This window comes from Periplaneta americana, chromosome 16 (genome assembly GCF_040183065.1).
Source record: "Periplaneta americana isolate PAMFEO1 chromosome 16, P.americana_PAMFEO1_priV1, whole genome shotgun sequence".
NCBI classification, from domain to species: Eukaryota; Metazoa; Arthropoda; class Insecta; order Blattodea; family Blattidae; genus Periplaneta; species Periplaneta americana.
The window spans coordinates 112,309,863-112,329,360 of NC_091132.1; the positions used below are offsets into that span (position 1 = coordinate 112,309,863).

Sequence of the window (19,498 nt, forward strand, 5' to 3'; positions counted from 1 at the left end):
AGTTCCATCTTTAACAACAACCTTTTCTGGTTATCACACCCAGTCTTCGTCACCATCCTCACAATTTTCTTTTTTTTTTCCTTCCTCCTATTGCTTTATCTTCTGTAATTACCCACTGCAGCAGCAATTGCACTTTTTGTTTAATTTGTCTGTTAATGTCACAGCATAGTCCCTGCTAAGCTTGCATAAGCTGATATAGGCCTAGCCCATGCAACCTATACAGTAGATTTCCTTTGTGACTGAAAAGTTCTAGACTGCAGTTATAATAAGAGTGTGGTTTTCACATTGCTGTGCTTATGCAAAAAAAAAAAAAAACATCGCACTGCATTCAGATCAGTAAGGTAAATTAAGGGGAGAGGATGGTATTTTTTAAAACATTTTTCCTATCTGGTGTAAAATATTAATTTTTTTGTATGTAGAGAGCTCATAGCTGTGGCAACTAAACCAAATAAAAATATTTTGAAAAAGAAAAAAATTATTTGGGGGCCCAAATGTGAAAAAAAATATACCCAATGCAGGATTGTACTAAAACTGATATATCTAAACCGTTTTTAAAGATAGATTCAAACAGTTTTTTGCAATATATTTGCAAAAACATGTTCTACAAACTGTCTGTAACAGAATTTTGATATTAGTCCCTATGTTTGTAAAATAAACAATTAAAATTTAATAACAATTTTCTGATTTCCTTTCTTGCAAACAAACGGACGTATTTTTAAAATGAAATCAATTAACAAAATTCTGTTACAGAGAAAAGTTTCCTAATAGTCTAAAGAACGTATGTTCTAAATTTCATGCATGTATCTTTAATAGTTCAGAAATTTTATCCATTTTTGTCTGGCAATGTAGCAAAAAAAATTAAGTTACTGGAAACCGATAAAAGCGGGCGTGTGATTTAAAAATCCATAGCGCAGGAAGTTTAAAAATGACGTCTCAACATCCAATAAGGGCACAAATACCCACAAAATGTTATGCAATGCATTCCACACATATCAAAGGGTATTTTAAAGAAAAAAAAAATTTTTTTTTTGAAAATTTAATTTACCGGAAACAATAATAAAAGTGGGCGAGTGAATTGGTCCATAACGCAAGAAGTTTAAAAATGGCGACTCAACATCCGATAAGGGCACAAATACCCACAAAATATTATGCTATGCATTCCACACATATCACAGAGTATTTTAAAGAATTTTTTTTTTTAATTTACTCATTTTTCACCGAAAAATACCATCCTCTCCCCTTAAATAAAACATAACAAAATGAAAACTATAAAAAATTATTAAAACGAAGTTAATAGAACATGTAAAAAAGGTCTGTATTTTAAATCTACTACAAAAAATGAAGTACTAATTCTTTGTTAATCTTGGTGTTGCTGCACATGCCCGACCCTCCTCTACCAATTCATGAATTAGAGATACTCCCATTTTAAGGCTCAACATGATATCATCATTTAGACTGTAAGTCTTCTCCTTTTCTGTTTGATTAATTCGTATACCATACTTAGATGTGATGCAATTTTTACTTTCTCATTATGTAAAATACAGTAAAACCCCGATAAGACGCTATTCAAGGGACCGGGTGTAAACCGAGTATTAACCGGGACCGCGTATTAGGCGGGAATACTAATTTTGACTTATATACAGTATCTATTAGCATTTTTCTTTATTGAAATATATGATTCATGAAAGGTAATATAGTATTACTCCATTATGTAATTACTGTACTGTACGTCAAAGACAATTACAATATGTACTGTACTTAATTCTTTCGGAAAAGAAAGTCATTTATAGTTGTTTGCCGTGTGCGTGTTCTCCAAGTCCTCATGTTTACCACACTTCAGTTTCTGCGATTATATCCTCCCGACGACGTCGCAACTGTAGTGATTGAGTCACGATTTGATTTTTTATTATCGTTCTTAATATCGATGATGGGATTCCTAATGCATCAGAGAGTTGTTTCTGAGTAAGAGTACTGTTCTCATCGTACTTTCGTAAGATTTCCAATTTTTCCTACACAGAAAGCGCTTTTTGTTTAACACTCATTGTAATGACATTCACAAACACTACAATACACTAAAGGACAACAAACTGAAAAGCAAAAATTTCCAGAATTTTATTACGGCCAAGTGAGGAATGCTGTTTGAGAGAGAGGATTAGCAAGAGGGTGAGGTATTGTAACTGTATGTAGGCTTTAAGAGTACAGATAAAGAGTCGAATAAGAGAGCGTAACAAGAGGGTGGGTATACTAAGGTATGAAGTATGAAGGTTTAAATGTGCAGGTAAAGGGTCGAATACCAATTCTTTTCAGGTTAATGGCACCAGCGAGTTCAATGACCAAGATGTTTCATTGCTGTTGCAGTACATTCCTGAAAATTACATCGAAAATATTCCACAAAAATAGTGTATTATGCGGGACTTGAGCGCAACAAATGGGGTATTTTATAAAGGCGTTATATATGAAATGTGTAGGAACCAGACAAAAAAAGCGTATTACACGGGATAGCGTAATAAGCGGGCACGTCTTATCGAGGTTTTACTGTATAGAAAGTATGTGATGCTACAAAAACTGATTTCGAAAATTTCACAAAAATGCAAGAACATCCCTGATTATTTTAGCATTATCTGTGTATAGAATGATTGACATAGCTATTGGACGGATCTCGTTCATACATCTTGATTACACACTTTTAACACTTTGTAACACTAGTTTCGACTTCGTACCAGCCATCTTCAGAACTAGTCTACTAGATAATTTACCATTTAGTTTTCATTTTAGCACTTTAAAGTTGTTATTATAACTAAATTCTTAAGTGATCTTGTTCATATTCAGTATCTATGAATAAATTCATCCAGACAATGATGTATATGCAGTATAACCATTTTATTAAAAACTAATGGGATATTTAAATCACACACAAATTTCAGTGAAGAATAAGTTTATATTTCTGCCAATGGCCGTTTCTCTGAGAGGAATCTACTTACATTTACGTCACCCTTCAGGGTGGTAGCTTAACAATAAATGAACAAAATTTCTCTCTCGCTTTGACAACTGACAATGCTGCACTTCAGTGGCAACAGTTTTCTTATAGTATTGTGTATTAAATGACTGTTGCTACAGACACAATGTTGAGACTTAATGATAATACAATATTCAGTATTCAACCTCAATACATTAGGATGTGAGGAAATTCTGCTACAGCTTTGTGCGTAATTCATGGAATCTTTAATTGATCTCTAATATGGAAAACTTACAATTCTTCTCAAATACTATAGCACATTGGCGGCTCGCGTTAAGCGACAGATGGACACATGCCCTCCCATTCGTTTTATTTTCCCATAAAAAAATAAAGCAATTTTTGCTTAAAATTATCGGCTCAAAACTTAATGATGTAAGAGCTTCCATTCAGATATAAACATACTGTGAAATGTGAATGCCTTCAGTGAGCGAGTGAAATCGTGGAAACATCTGGCTCGGGCTCCGTAGTTCTAGTGTCCATCCTTTGCACACATGCGCACAGACAACTCAGAGTTTCAAGTGCAAGAGAGCGGTTTGAGGTGATGGATGTGGGGTCGAGAAGATGAGGGGGGAAGCATCGGCCAGGGCTCAGACATTCGCGTGGTCATCCTGTGCACATGCGCAAATGGTTTTAAAACGTAGAACATGATGAAGAAGGTGTTATGTATAGAAGTATGATTGCCCGAAGAACCAACTGAGTTGCCAGCTTAGCTATTCTGTAACTAGATCTGGTTTTTTTTAGATTAGTTACTAAAATTGTTATATTTCATATCTGAGGTAATGCTTTACTATGTTTTCCGATTAATTTAGCTATTAAAATTAAACCATTTAACATTGTTAATATAGAAGTTTAGCTATATTCAAATTATGGTAGGCTACTTTTTTATTAAGAGTGCTGGCAACATTGACAACCAAACAAAATACAAGTTATCGGTTCCTGCGTTTGTATTCATAGCAGCAATAATGAAATTCTGAGTGTTATTAATAATTCTCTTCCTTTCTATTTTAAGTGTGAAGTTAGTTGCATTAGTGTTCGTTGTGTGCTTGTGTATTTGATCATTTCAATATGAATAAAGTTAGTGACCAATTCGAAGACAATTAGATTTCGACAGCAGAGTTCGCGCCAAGAAAGACTGACAGCATTAGCAATGCTTTCAATTAAGAGTAAAATGGTGTGTTTGATTCCTAACTTTAACCAGCGAGTTATCGAAGTATGTGTTCGAACTAAGGATCGAAGAATGGACTTCATCTATAAGTAGAAAGGTTAGTATATAATACATTCTTTATACTTACATTTTGCTATTGAAATATTCAGCAATTATTCAGTAAGGCAAGCCTATGTACGTGTAGTGAGGAACCTATGGGTTCAATTAATCCAATATTAGTGTTTTAAGTTGTGCCCTGCCACATAATTTGGTCATGAGCTGCCACTGCTATAGCACATTGCAGTAATATGTCCGAAAAGTTTTCTTAATACTAGTCTCGTCTATAACATTTGACTAACACATATAAGGAAAAAGTATGTTTATTTTTGTTAAGTGAATTAAATGTTTGATTCTTGTCTCAAGATATTTCACCTTACAATTGTGCAAACTGTAATTTTTCTTTCTCAGTAAATCTTACTGTCCATATCCACATCCTATATGGGCTAATCACTGCATTAAAAAATTGTACTCTCTCCTACATTTTATTTTTAATGTTTCATTATTACACAGCATGTAAAAAAAAACAATGTTTTTATTACTTAAACTTGGATTAAAATATGCAAAGGTCTACCCCACAATATGCTGAAATGAACACAAACAGAAGTGAGAGAAAACCTAACTCATATTTTGGTCATATGTTCTTGTTACAGTCTTACTTATTAAATATTTAGAGGAACTTATTGTCCAATACTTTGAGGTTGTGTCATATGAAAAGAATAAGTGTTCTGTGGTAATGTCAATATGTTTGTGTGGTACAGTCCTAGTAAGGCTATTTAGTCCGTATCTTTTTCCCTGACCTCAGTGAACCATAATACAATGAATTATATTAAATAAGATTAAACATACTTACAACTTGTGGCTCGGAGTGTAAGGCACATTACTAAAAACTGAAATTACAGCCACTACAACGAGTTAAGCTTTTTCCTTCACCCAGCTTCACTGTATCTTCTGCTGATCCCTCAGAATAAGGATTGCCATCATGTCTTCTCTGAAAAATTACGTACTGTCAAAATATAATGTTCAATATTATTATTTAAATACCTTACTTGGTTGAAATTAGGTAACCATTCAAGACAGTGATGACTAATTGGATTCATACAGTCATCCTTGGAGGTCCAATATCTATCACGCTAGCCATTACATCCAAAGTTCACACATGCACACTCACATGAAGACAATGTATTGTGGCGCCATGTTGGAAGACCTAGTCGCGTCGGGGAAGTTGCGCACGCATCTAGTGCGAGGGAAGGTGCGGCGTGACGTGGAGCAGGGGGGAACATCGGGAAGTTCCGCAAAGCCATGCGAACCGATTGTTGTAGAAGCTACGTGATGCAGTACATTAGAGAATGTGTAATCTAATAAATAAAAGGAGCAAGTGAGCCGCACAGAAGTGTCAGTTTAGTTTGGTCAGTTTGTTTGTGAATCAGCAGTGTACTTGAGTAACTGTGGCAGCGTCCAGGCGGAAGCAACGTGTCCGGAAGTCTTGGGTTCGAAGTGCAGTGAAATGACTCTGGAAGTCTTGGGTTCGACGTACCGTGAACTTGAGTGAGCTAGAAGAACTAGCCAAAGTGAACAAACTGTGAACTGAGAACTGACAGTTTTGTTTTGTACATAGTGCTTTGTGAATGTTAGCTGAGATTAGCAGTACATTGTTGTTCTTCTCAATAATCCATGTGAATAGTCATTGTCGTTCTGTGGAGTGCAATAACGACTACTGTGTTGCTGTGTTAAGTGGAATACCCATTGTTGACGGGTGTGTGGTTGAAAGCTAGGAATAAAAGTAACATTGTTGTTGAAATATAAAAGTTACAGTATTTTTTAGAGTGATAAACATCTTTAGCATGGTTTTCGTTGTCAGGGAAGTAAAAATGAGAATACAGTGTTATGGATACATGATATATATACAAATCATGTCCGAATTTTACAAATAATTTCTCATCTACGAAGTTTCCTGCTTTGTAAACAGATATTTCTGCAGACTTACAACACTGCAGAGATCTTTTCAACTGCTTCCAATCTTTGTTCATTTGTAAGAGTTTCTTAAGAGCAGTGACAGGATATCTGTTCACTGATCACAGACGAAGTGAAGATATAATATGTAAAGAACTACAAATAAAAGATGATATTTCTAGAATAAGGAATTAATAGATACAATGGAAGGAGCATGTGAAAAGAACGAAGCAAGACTAACTCTCAAGATTACCTCCCTAAGGGCAGAAGAGACCAGTCATTAACTCATCAAGCTGACCAGTGCTAACTGATGAGTAGCCCCTCCCTTTAGTTCAGTTTATAATGTAGCAGTCTAATTTAATATACTTCACTACTAAAAACAATGTTTCTTTATTATGGACCTCATTCGCACATGTGTGTAATAATTGAAATTAATTTCGAATAATGTAAGCACTTACTGAATACAACAATACAAAGAAGAATGGAGCATAGAAAGACAGCTGATTTCTGTCACTCAGTGGAAAAACACACGTCTCTTATAACCAACAGTGACACTTCAAAGCTGAAAACTAAATAATTCTCACCTATATGGTAAACTGGAAAGATACCTGAAGCAACGCAAGCACATACTGTACCTCTCCAAATAGTAATACCAACTAAACAGGTGTTACCCACACTCTAACGGAGGATTAATAAAAACTGACTGAAAACATCACTAAACTCTGTCTTTAGAGCTGTATTTCAGGGTCTACCATAATTTATACTCCACGCAGAATAAACCGTTCATGTTTGCAAAACAACAGGTAAATAAACGTTAAAATATAATTTTTTTAAAACCTACCTTGAGTTCTGTTGCCAAGCACATAAAAGCATCATCAATATTAGTATTTTCTTTTGCTGAAGCTTCAAGTACAAATAAGATCTCTGGAATGTATTCACACATTGCTTCCGCTTCAGCAAATTCAACTTCTCTTAAACTTTCTAGATCACATTTATTGCCTAGAATTTAAACAAATATGTAAATAAAATATAAGAATATACATATTAATAAGTTACACACAATTTTAGGCTACTCCTCCAAAAGAAAAAAATTTAAAACTAATGACATCAATTAAAAAGAAAAGACACAATGATGATGAGTAGGGGGCGGATGTTGATGAAAAGTCATCTTCTTATTTTTCACATTAGGACGATGCCTATTAATATATAAATCCTTTCTATGTTAATATCAACGTAAAAAAATAATTTCTTATATTGCATTTTTTTATGTTTTTGAACTAATAGGTAATTTTTATATTTTTTTCGGCATTTATTGGTCATTTTTAATACTTTGAAGAACTTTTAGATCATTTGAAATGCATTTTACTTTCTTCTTTACCGATAGGTCTGTTAAATCATTTTTTTTGCAAATGTGTCAGTAGTAAATACCTACTGAATAAGTGAATAACAGTGAAGTTTGAGTTTTGTAGTTTGGAATACACTCTAAAGTTCATCCCTCATCCCACTGAAGGCTTCATCTCACAGAACGGAAGTAATATAAAATACTTGACAACAGTTTAGTTTAAGTGAGGACTTTGACCGCTACTGTTCTTTTGTCGGTACAAGGGTGTCTTTAGAATTTATGTTTGGAAGGGGGGAAACTTTCACCGTGTCCTGGACAGAACATAGTTCAGAAGGGATGTCTACAGTAGTAGACAGTATTTTTAACACAAAGATTGCAAGAATGCACACTGCACTCACAATTTGTTTTGTCATTCACACTCCCTCATCTGGAAGATCTAGTAACAAAAGAGAAGCCCGGAAGGATCAGGAGACAGATAATGAAGACAGTGACATGAACCACTCCTGATTGAAACACATGGTAAACCCTCATTAAAATCTATAGTTTTCCCTTAAAACTTTCATTTTGTTGCATGTTCTTTTCCTTTATCTTGGCTAAATTTCAGGACATTGCCTCCTCTCTCCAGATTTGCAGGGCAGTCATTGAAACAAGAAGTTGTGGTGCGAGTACGGTGGATAATATTTAAATGTCATTTTCTTTTAATTTTATGTCATTTTTTCCATTAATTTAAAGGCATTTTAATGATCATTTTAAGCAGATTTTTAGGTCATCAACATCTGCCCCCCAATGATGAGGTAAAACAGAAAAAAAAAAACCATAAAGAATGAAGAAAAGAAAAAAACGAATGATAAAAATAGAAACGAAGAAAGAAACAAGAGCAAATATAATTTGTATTTGCTTGTGCTGCCACTTGTATCTTCAATGTTTCAAAACTAGAGAATCACCATGGGATATACAAAAATGTTACCTCCAACACTGTATCTGCTGTACGTGCTGAAGTTTATGGGTGTTTGTTAGGCGTTGCATGCATGCATTTCACCTCAATCTGTTGTGAGCTAATGCAGGGATTACTCATTCGTGCATAATGTAGTGCAATTCATTATGCTTTTCTAATAAAATTGTTTAAGAACACTGAAAGGATTACTCATTTGTGCGTAGTGTAGTGCTAGCTGCTGTCTTTTTTATAATTGTTTGAGAATGGTGTATAGCATATTGCAGCGAGTTTTTGTAGTTTTAAGTTATGCAAAAAGTGGAAGAAAATATCCGACAAGTAATTTCGAACATTTTGCAAGAAGAGATTAGTCGAGTATTTCAAAACAAGGTTTGGAGATGTCAAAAGTGTACTAATTGCAGGAGGAGGACACCTTGAACATCTCTTGTGACACAGGTAAGATGCACTTGTATTCATATTTAAGTTGTTTATAAACATTTTCCCCACTAAACAGGTTCCAGAAACTAAAATTACTTCCTTAGAAACAGTAAGTTATCTAATTTCATAGTAACTTTGTGGAGCATATAACAAAAAATGCTGTTAAGTTTGCAGTTTGAGGGAAGCATTATAATTAAACGGCAGACCATGTACTTAAAGGTTCCATCACCATCCTACCCCATTACCTCCTGGCTTAGTTGCCCCATGAATGGTGTCACTTATGAGATTCAAACCTGATTTCGGACAGTTGACTAAACAACATTGGGTCATGCAAATCAAGATTTCAGGTATAACTCCCTGTAAAGTTGATTTGAATAATTTCGAGGGAAAAATTGTTCTGGGGCCGGGCATAGAACCCGGGACCTTTGGTTTAACATACCAATGCTCTACCAACTGAGCTACCCGGGAACTCTACCCGACACCGATCCAATTTTTTCCCTCTATATCCACAGACCTCAGAGTGGGCTGACAACTGTCAAGCAACCAACTTCGAGTGCACACTAACTCCGTGTGACTTAAATTGTGATTTTTCTGTTAACGAACAGTGACGTGTATTATTCAAATCAAGATTTCAGGTATAACTCCCTGTAAAGTTGATTTGAATAATTTCGAGGGAAAAATTGTTTCGGGGCCGGGTAGAGTTCCTGGGCAGTTCAGTTGGTAGAGCGTTGGTACATTAAACCAAAGGTTCCGGGTTCAATGCCCGGCCCCGGAACAATTTTTCCCTCGAAATTATTCAACATCAGGTCATATCACCTAAGTAAGATCTATAGGATGGAAAACTCAAATTTCTCTTCTTTTTTGTTATGTCTTTCTTTTTTCTCTATTTCTATTTATAGTTGTTCTATCATTTTCTCTTCTTCATTCTTTACGTCATTTGGCTTACACAAACAAGAAAACAAAAAAAATATGAAGATAAGAAATAAATAGTGCCAAAAATAAGAATAGAAGTAATTCAAGTATGGAAGAAAGAAAACAGAGGAAAAAGGAAGAAAACTGAAGCTATTCTAACATAACTGAAAACGCCATGTTTATAAAGCAAGTTCAAGGACAATCTTAACATATTTTCTAAAAGATAAAATCAGTTTTATGCATCAAACAGAAGAAAGATTATTAACCCTCAAGAATGTTACGTGCTTGGAAAATAATAACACATCCAAATTGTATTTTTGTACTTTAATGTACAATTCAAACTTGTACTTTAATGCTGGGCTACTGTTACAAATTAAAATTTAAAAAAAAAAGTAATAGTATTATTAAATCAATATGAATCACTGCTTACCTACTAGAACTAGCATTACATTTGAGGCAGTGTATCTTCGAACCTCTTCAATCCATCTCTGAAGACTAAGAAATGAAGATCGCTTAGTTATATCATATACTGCAACAAATAAAATAGTAACGTATTTTATGAACAATAAAATGACTCTCCTGAAGATTTCGAGTATTTGAAAATGTCCTCAGAATGGGGTACCCGTCCAATGCTGAGCGAGTTAAGTGGTGGGGCTGCCACCTTAACCGCCATGCTAGGAAAAAGTGCCATATCTAACAAAATTTGTCATATTGAGTTCTATATGTTTTTCCACTGAATTGGCCACGCTCTTTTCATTGGGCTTTGTAAAAATGCCGTCTCTTCAATTCCTGATGAGATAATTGTATTACAAACTGTATTAGGCCTATCTACTGAAAAAACATGGACATGCTAAGCAGAAATGACGTTTGTGTGAATAGCTAAGCCAAAGTGCAGTATCTACAATGTTCTTCTTTAGCAACACATATAGCTATACAGCATTTCTCTTTAGAATTCCCTGCTCTATTGCTTCACTTGCCACATTTAAATTTTAATTACAAGTGTCAAAGTTTTTTTTTTAACTTTCAGCAGGTAATCAAACGAATGTTTTATTGAGATAGCATTTTGCTGTTTTGAATGTTTCACACGCGTTTTTACTTAATATCTTAGAATCACTTTTATCCATTGTTAAGCTGAGAACTTAGGAGTTTGTTGTTTTGAGATAAGACTTGTTAGAAAATGTCCAGTTGCTCACGTCTTCTAGTTCACTTGGTGAAGAAATCTTTATTCAGCAATGATCCTGAAAGCGGACATATGAGATCAGATGGCAATTACGTAAACCAAGGTATTTATAAAACTTAAACAGTACTGGTATTTTCTTTTTTGTATACCAGCATTACAAACAGTGATTTTTGTTGGACATGATCACTGACTGGATGGTATTTTTTTTTAACTTTTTTCCTATTTGGTGTAAAATATTAATTTTTTGTACGTAGAGAGCTCATAGCTGTGGCAACTCAACCAAATAAAAAATATTTTGAAAAAGAAAAAAATTATTTGGGGGCCCAAATTTGAAAAAAAAAAAGTATACCCAATGCAGGATTGTACTAAAACCGATATATCTAAACCATTTTTAAAGATAGATTCAAACAGTTTTTTGCAATGTATTTGCAAAAGCATGTTCTACAAACCGTCTGTAACAGAATTTTGATATTAGTCCCTATGTTTGTAAAATAAACAATTAAAATTTAATAACAATTTTCTGATTTCCTTTCTTGCAAACAAACGGATGTATTTTTAAAATGAAATCAATTAACAAAATTCTGTTACAGAGAAAAGTTTCCTAATAATCTAAAGACTGTGTGTTCTAAATTGCATGCATGTATCTTTAATAGTTCAGAAATTATATCCATTTTTGTCTGGCAACTTAGCAAAAAAAATGAAGTTACTAGAAACCGATAAAAGTGGGCGTGTGATTTAAAAATCCATAGCGCAGGAAGTTTAAAAATGACGTCTCAACATCCGATAAGGGCACAAATACCCACAAAATGTTGTGCAATGCATTCCACACATATCAAAGAGTATTTTAAAGAAAAAAAAATTTTTGAAAATTGAATTTACCGGAAACAACAATAAAAGTGGGAGAGTGATTTAAAAATCCATAACGCAGGAAGCGACTGAACATCCGATAAGGGCACAAATACCCACAAAATGTTATGCTATGCATTCCACACATATCACAGAGTATTTTAAGAATTTTTTTTTTTTTTTTTAAATTTACTCATTTTTCACCAAAAAATACCATCCTCTCACCTTAACTTCACGGCTTCATCAAATTGCAAAAATACCATATCCAATTCGTTTATGTTATATTACTGTGTATATACTGCTTTCGTAAAAATTAGTCTTTGTGTGCCCCCTAATAATTTTCACATGCAGTAAAGTATAACATTATAAACTTACTGCACAATATATTATTACAGAAAAGTTGTAAGTACCTAGTTAAATTCAGTGTTTCCAGGAAGTGAGATTATATATAATTACAGACTAATTTCATTTCAGATTGTGAAATTTTTTTATTCAATGCCACCAGGTTGTCTTTTCTACATTTCTGGTCTTCTCTCCTGGCAGTGGCTTAGTTGTAACCCACTACTGAGGTTGGGTATCTGGAAGGCGGAGTTACATATGATAGGATGATTATGATAATGTAGTGCCAGGAAAGGTCTTAAATCTAAACTTAACCTAAATTCCAGACCATGGACGAACACAGGAATAATCCCCTTTAAGGAAAAATTCCTGTGTTCTAATTGGGAATCGAACCCGGGACCTCATGAACTATAGCCAGAAGCTCTGACCACTAGACCATGAGGCTGGTCAGATTGTGAAAATGGACTGAGTAATAATTATGGGCCTAGTGAAATCGATTGATGTGGGAAGTGATACAAATATTCTGAACAGTTCTGCGAGCCTTTCACTACATGTAGAGAATTCATTTTTAAATCTTGGGAAGAATACAGGACACCAAATACATAATGCTTACATAGCCTATGTGTTGCTAAAGAAGATCGTCGTATGTGCAGTCCAGATATTGCACTTTGGCTTAGCTATTCACACATACGGCATTTCTGCTTAGCATAGTATCCATGTAAAATTTTACCTATCAGGTAACATTTTAAGAAACAGGATTCCGATAAATTGTCGTAGCAATTCTACAAATTGGCACGATTTTCCCTGGCAGGCAGAATACTTTATGAAACAGAAATTGTAGAGTTGTCATTTGTTACTGATCAAAATGACACATTTACAATTGAAGAGTCCACTGCAAGAATGATGGATGTCATTTGGAATACATTTTGCAAGAGAAGCAATTGAAAGTTTGAAATGCTTAGTGCTCAAAGCTTAACTGTGACTTTCCGATCATTACTGGACAATGACTATCAGTGTTAATGCCATGTAACTCTCTATATACATTCTATATGTCTTAAGCTATGCATTGACAGTCTTGGTTCATTTTCGACAAGAAAGTGACATCCATCATTCTTGCAGTGGACTCTTCAATTGTCAAGTTTTATGAAATAGGCCCCAGGTATGTTAAAAATGAAAATAGAGAAGTGCTCCTTGCACTAAAATATATTGAAAATTAAATGTTTTTTCATTTGTTTTTATTTATGTGCACAATGATGAACAACAGGGCCAACACAAAAATTACCTTCTTACACAATCCACACTATATTCACATTGGTTTGGAGTGATTTGTTAAAAAAATATATTCAAGACTAATTTAGAAATATTGTGACAGCCAGGAGTCGATCACGCATCCCACAGAGGGCGGAGGTGCGCGAGAAGACTGTGGCGCAGTGCGGCCGCGCAAACTGCAGGGGACGGACATAAGGGGAACGTCTGCATGCCGAGAGGACAAGGGGAGGTGTGGTGGGCCACAAGCAGCGAGAACAAGTCTCTAGAAGCAGAAACTTCCAGGGTCGTACTTTCTGGAAACTATGGTTTAGTGATAAATAGAAGACGCGAGTGAGCTGGCAGCAGTTGTTGCTAGTATTGGACAGCGAGTGAACCAGCAGTGCCCAGGAGTCTAGGGTTCGACACGCGAGTGAACTTGAGTAGCATCCAGGTGGAAGCAACACAGTTGGAAGACTTGAGTTCGAGTGCAGTGGACTGTCCCCAGAAGTCCTGAGTTCGAGTGCAGTGGACTGTCTCTAGAAGCCTTGGGTTCGATATACTGTGAACTTGAGTGAATGAGCTAGAAAAACTAGCCAAGGCAACGAACTGTGAACTGAGAACTGACAGTTCTGTGTTGTAAATAGTGCTTTGTGAACATTAGTTAAGATTAGCAGTACATTGTTGTTCTCAATAATCCAAGTGAATTGTCATTGTCGTCTGTGGAGCGCAATAACGAATACTGTGTTGCTGTGTGGAGTGGAAATCCCATTGTTGACGGGAGTGTTTAAATTCTGTATAGAAAGTGATTATTATTGTTGACAATAAAAGTTACATTATTGTTTAAAATAAAAGTTACAATATATTAAACGAATTATCCTTGGGTAATTATTTACTTTAGCTGACAGAGCATTTTCTCGAAAGAATTTAAATCAGAACTCCTTGATTTGACTTAGGGAATATGTACAAACTACTAAAATTGAGCGGAAAACAATAATTTTCATTTATCTAGTTAGTATTAGCGACTTTAAGGTTATATAATCTTGGGTGTTTGAAGTTGGTGTGTTTGTGGGTTTACCGTAGTTGGCACAATTAGTGGTAATGTCTTGTAGTGGGGATCATGTTGCAATGTGTACCCTCCATTAGTGTAAATGTTGCGTGTTAAAGGTTAGGTTGGGTTAGATGAGAGATAGCTAATTGACGTGAGACTAAGGAATGACAAGGTTAGATGGATTAAATGAAGGGATAGCCAAGTACCATAAGACCGAGATATGTGTAAAAGTTAGAGTGGGTAGATGAGGGGGATAGATAAGTGAAGTAAGGCCGAGAAATGTGACAAGATTAGAGAGGGTTAGATAAAGGAATAGGTAAGTGATAGGAGACTGAAGACTTTGACAAGGTTAGAGCACGTGGGTTAGCTATATGAGGACATAACTTAAGTGACAGGAGACTGAGGACTGTGACAAAGTTAAAGTTAGATGAGGAGATAATTGAGTAACAGGAGACCGAGATCTGTGACAAATTTAGAGTGGGTTAGATTAGGAGATAGCTGAGTGATAGCAGACCGAAGACTGTGACAAAATTTGAATGGGTTAGATTAGGAAATAGCTGAATGATAGCAGACCGAGGACTATGACAAAGTTAGAGTGGGTTAGATTAGGAGATAGGATAGCAGACCAAGGACTGTGGTAAAATTAGAATGGGTTAGATGAGGACATAGCTGAGTGATGAGAGACCGAGGAATGTGACAAAGTTAAAGTGGGCTAGATGAAGAGATAACTTAAGTGACAGGAGATCGAGGACTGTGACAAGATTAGAGTACGTTAGTTCAGGGAACAGCTAAGTGACATGAGACCAAGAAATGTGACACATCATCATCATCATTATCATCATCATCATCATCATCATCGTGTAGTGCAATAGCATGAATAAACAAGGGATTACATCATTACAGTGTGGGTCAATGCATACCAAGTGGTCCAGGAATAAATTACTTGGTAGCTTCACCATTTTAAAAAATGTTTATATTTTAATGGTGATGACTCCTACATGCAAGTAGACAGAAATATTTTTTATGGTTTATTTAACGATGCTCGCAACTGCTGAGGTTATATCAACGTCGCTGGTGTGCCGAAATTTTGTCCCGCAGGAGCTCTTTTACATGCCCGTAAATCTACTGACATGAGCCTGTCGCATTTAAGCACACTTAAATGCCATCGACCTGGGCTAGGATCGAACCTGCAACCTCAAGGACAGAAGGCCAGCGCTATACCGAGTGCGCTACTCAGGTCGACAACAGAAATTAGTATAGTATAATTTATTTTTATTTAGGCCTACTTTCATATAAAATGACTGCCACTCTCATATGAAGGTAACCTAAATAAAAATAAACTAATATTAATTTCCGTCAGATAGAAGTCATCACTATTAACATATTATATATATATATATATATATATATATATATATATATATGCCTGAACATTTTTAAAAATGGCCAAGCTAACACTACTGGACCACTCCATTTGGATTGACTCATGTGTGTAAATGTCGGAGATTACCATCAGTCGGTATATTAAATTTCATGACGTTATGACTGAGATACCACTTGTATTTATTTGAGACAGTTAGAAGCAAAGGGGTGTAAGTGACAGTTCTAAAAAAAAAAATATTTAAGTGCATCCAGGGTAAATTAAAGCACTTAAAATTTCAGTGGTAAAGGGATATATCTTTTAAACACATCACACATTAACATTTCAAATTAAAACTTCACAGAATTTATGAAAGCTTAGTAACTTTTAATCACATTTTCTCGAAAGTAACTTAAGTGAACTTACACCCCTTTGCTTCTGACCGCCTCATTTATAACAGTAGGCCTTGACTGACCGAATATACTTATAAGGACTGGCGCTCTTAGGAGTGGAGGTAGGGTTTCACTAAAGGTCTTGCTAAAGGTGTTGTTGCTTTGTTTTCCAGCAAGAAATGTTGTGTGCTATACGGAACTGTTGCCGAGGGAGGTATTTCGGAAGGGTTGGTGAGCTGATAGCTTTAGCAGTGATCACATTGTGTCTCTGAATTTGTGAGTTACAATTTTGAGATTATGGTAATCCGAGATTATTTTCAATTAGGCCTATGTAATATTTTTTCTCCTATGTGTAGTGTGGGGAGATATCGAAGTTTCGCTGTGCGGTGTGCACTGTTAATGAAATCATCCCAACCCTCACATTATGAAAAAGGACCCTATTAATAATCGACGCAGATCTCAATGTAAATATGAAAGTAGAGTAATCCTCAATTTATGACTTCTCCAGTTTCACTCTAATGCATAATCAGCATGTCTTTCCCCATTAAGTTCATAGAACTTACCTATAATAACACCATTTGCTGATCGATAGTAGCTTTGTGTTATAGTTCGAAATCTTTCTTGGCCAGCAGTATCCCAAATCTGAAGCTGGAAGTAAAGTAAAATAATTAATAAATTGTACTTTTAGGAATCGAAAGGCTCAGTAGGCCTACAAAGTGATTTAACCAACAAAGAGAGTACTGAATTTGTAACTTACGATTATGTGTGTTAGAAGATACGAATAAATATAATTTAGAATTCAATGCCAAATAAATGTTAAAATCAACATAACCTCCTACCACAAAATGTTTCCCAAATGTTTAATTCTGAACATGTTAATGAAGGAGTACATGACCCGTAACTCAAAAACTAAATAAATACTGACCTTAACTCTCTTCCCATCTACTATTACTGTTTTCATGGAAAAGTCAACTCCTATAGTGTTGCCATGTCTTTCCACAAACGTTCCAGATTTGAACCTTTGTACAACACATGTCTTTCCTGCACCACAATCGCCAATTAATACTATCTTAAATAAGAAATCAAAACTGTCATCACCAGAATTCACTGAACTGGAAGTGACACGGCTTGACATTTTCACAGCATAATTATCGCTTTACAACAATAACAAACACCATCGCCATATTTAATGAAATCATGATTTGTAGAAGTAGAATGTGAACGTCGTGACACTGCCATGAATAAATATTTATCTATGACAGGCCTTGGTATATATAGTTTCCAGTTGCACCAGTAGATGTCAACGACGAAAAAATAAAGCAGAAACTGCATTTTTTTAATTGGTTATTTTGCGACGCTTTATCAACTGTTATGGTTATTTAGCGTTTGAGTGAGATGGTAATAATGCCAGCGAAATGAATCCAACTCCAAGGTCCAGTGCCGATTTCGTGTTTCTGGAGTTGGGCATTTACATCCGTGGTGTACAAATTGTCATATATGTGTCGTATGTTACACTTAATGTGTTTCGTGTTGCCATTAATACTAAATAGCTAAATATACAAGACAACCTGTGTCTGGGTGACGAAGTTACAAAGCAGTACAGATTGCGTTTTCATCACATAAGTTTAATACTTACAAATGGCTTTTAAGGAACCCAGAGGTTCATCGCCACCCTTACATAACTCTGCCATCAGTCCCTATCCCAAGCAAGGTTGATCTAGTCCCTAGCATCATATCCCAGCTCCCGAAAATCAATTTTAATATTATCCTCCCATCTACGTATCGGTATCCCAAACGTCTTTTCTACTAACACTATAAGTTACTTGTTTTTTTTTTTTTTTAAAGATGGGACATGACAGGAACGTTGCTATCGGAAAAACAACTGAATGTCACATAGCGTGGTAGGCCTGTTGCTTGGTAACCGCGGTTGAGTTGCCAAACTTACAGTTCCCATTTGGCAGTGCTTAATAGCTCTCTTGGATACATTTATTGTGCACCTCAGTTGTGCTACAATGTTACCATTGGTACGTTTCGTCTTTGATTCTCTGTCGATTTTTGTATTGTTTTCTTACCTTCGCGTCAATTGTCAATGAATGTTTTAACGTCAGCTATCATAACGACAATTGCTAACTTCCATCAGCTGGCAGCGTGATAGTTCATATTGGCAACATGGCACTGTAGTTCCAAGCTCGGCCGTTTAACTGTCATGTCCCATCTTTAAAAAAAATAAGTATATATGCATTTCTGGATTCGCCCGTATGTGCTACATGCCATGGATTCATATGTGAACACGCTAGAACAATATGAAATATACACACACACACACACACACACACTAAAACACACCCCGATCAAATTCTCACTATTTGACTCCACTTTTCAACACGCAAACGCACCCCCACAACAAGCAGCGAAGTTCGAGATGACGCTGAGATCTAGTAGGCTCTGAGGATGATGTGAAGAAGCACCGAAACAGCTGTAAGCCACAGTTGCTTATGTAATTTAACACGAGTAAGTTTGCCAATCAACCAATCAATATTTCATTTAATGAAATATATTTAATACAAGAATTAACATATTTCAACAGCAAGAGTAACTTCTATTTCTCTCCTTTCAGGAGAAGGCACGAACTGGAACTGTCCTTGCAATGCAGACCACTTGCGTGGGCCCATTCCACTACCCGGGATGATGTCTAAGACCCCTCGTGCTACAGATCCTCTGCATGCCACCTCCATACTCCACTACAACCTACGCGATCCCTTTACCTTTCCGTGTAGGCCTCACCACTGTCCTTCAACCCTGGTCCCAAGAGTTACCACGATCTCAATGGAGAGCCCACAGTGCATAGCACTATAGTCCTGTCGCTCTAATTTCCGGCAGCCAATCGCGTTGCAGGTCGGCTACATTTAAACATGTGCGTCTTGTGATTCGCTGTTGAAGGCGTTATTCATTTCTTAAGGCTAGATAAATACTTAATATAATCGCCCGCCATTTTGGCTCTTTCGTTGGAGTTCGCAGAAAACACACGAAGACGTTATTTGCTGCTCAATTATTTGCTGAATTACAGTGTGTTTGATTTATTATCATAGAAGCTATGACATGATAATGTTTAACGGTGTGATAAATAGATTCCTCATATGGTAGCTAGGCAACCAAAGAACAAAAATAGCAAACAATACTACCTACCTAGACTTTATAGAGCCTTCACTTCCTAATATGTAAGCAAAAAGGAGTCACGCCGGAATAACAGCGTCGTGACTATACCACCAACAATGAATGATGGAGTCTAATT

General features: G+C 35.8%; 1 protein-coding gene across 6 annotated transcripts in view; it reads right to left on the minus strand.

Annotated features, from left to right (window-relative positions):
* Rab19 (RAS oncogene family member Rab19) overlaps positions 1 to 17,411 on the minus strand; it is a 57,122-nt gene extending 39,711 nt beyond the window's left edge. For 3 of the 6 annotated variants that reach the window (XR_011329743.1, XR_011329742.1, XM_069812776.1), the window contains exons 1-5: positions 17,132 to 17,411; positions 16,770 to 16,854; positions 10,224 to 10,322; positions 7,012 to 7,169; positions 5,071 to 5,208 (exon numbers count right to left, since the gene is read on the minus strand). Coding sequence is in view for 3 of the 6 variants with exons in the window: in XM_069812776.1 (XP_069668877.1) it covers positions 5,101 to 5,208; positions 7,012 to 7,169; positions 10,224 to 10,322; positions 16,770 to 16,854; positions 17,132 to 17,341 (660 nt within the window). In the remaining 3 variants the exon portion in view is untranslated. Of the gene's footprint in view, positions 1 to 2,532; positions 3,625 to 5,066; positions 5,209 to 7,011; positions 7,170 to 10,223; positions 10,323 to 16,769; positions 16,855 to 17,131 lie in introns of those variants that run through there. The other 3 variants (XR_011329744.1, XM_069812777.1, XM_069812778.1) reach the window with 2 other exon arrangements.
* Positions 17,412 to 19,498: the final 2,087 nt, after the last annotated feature.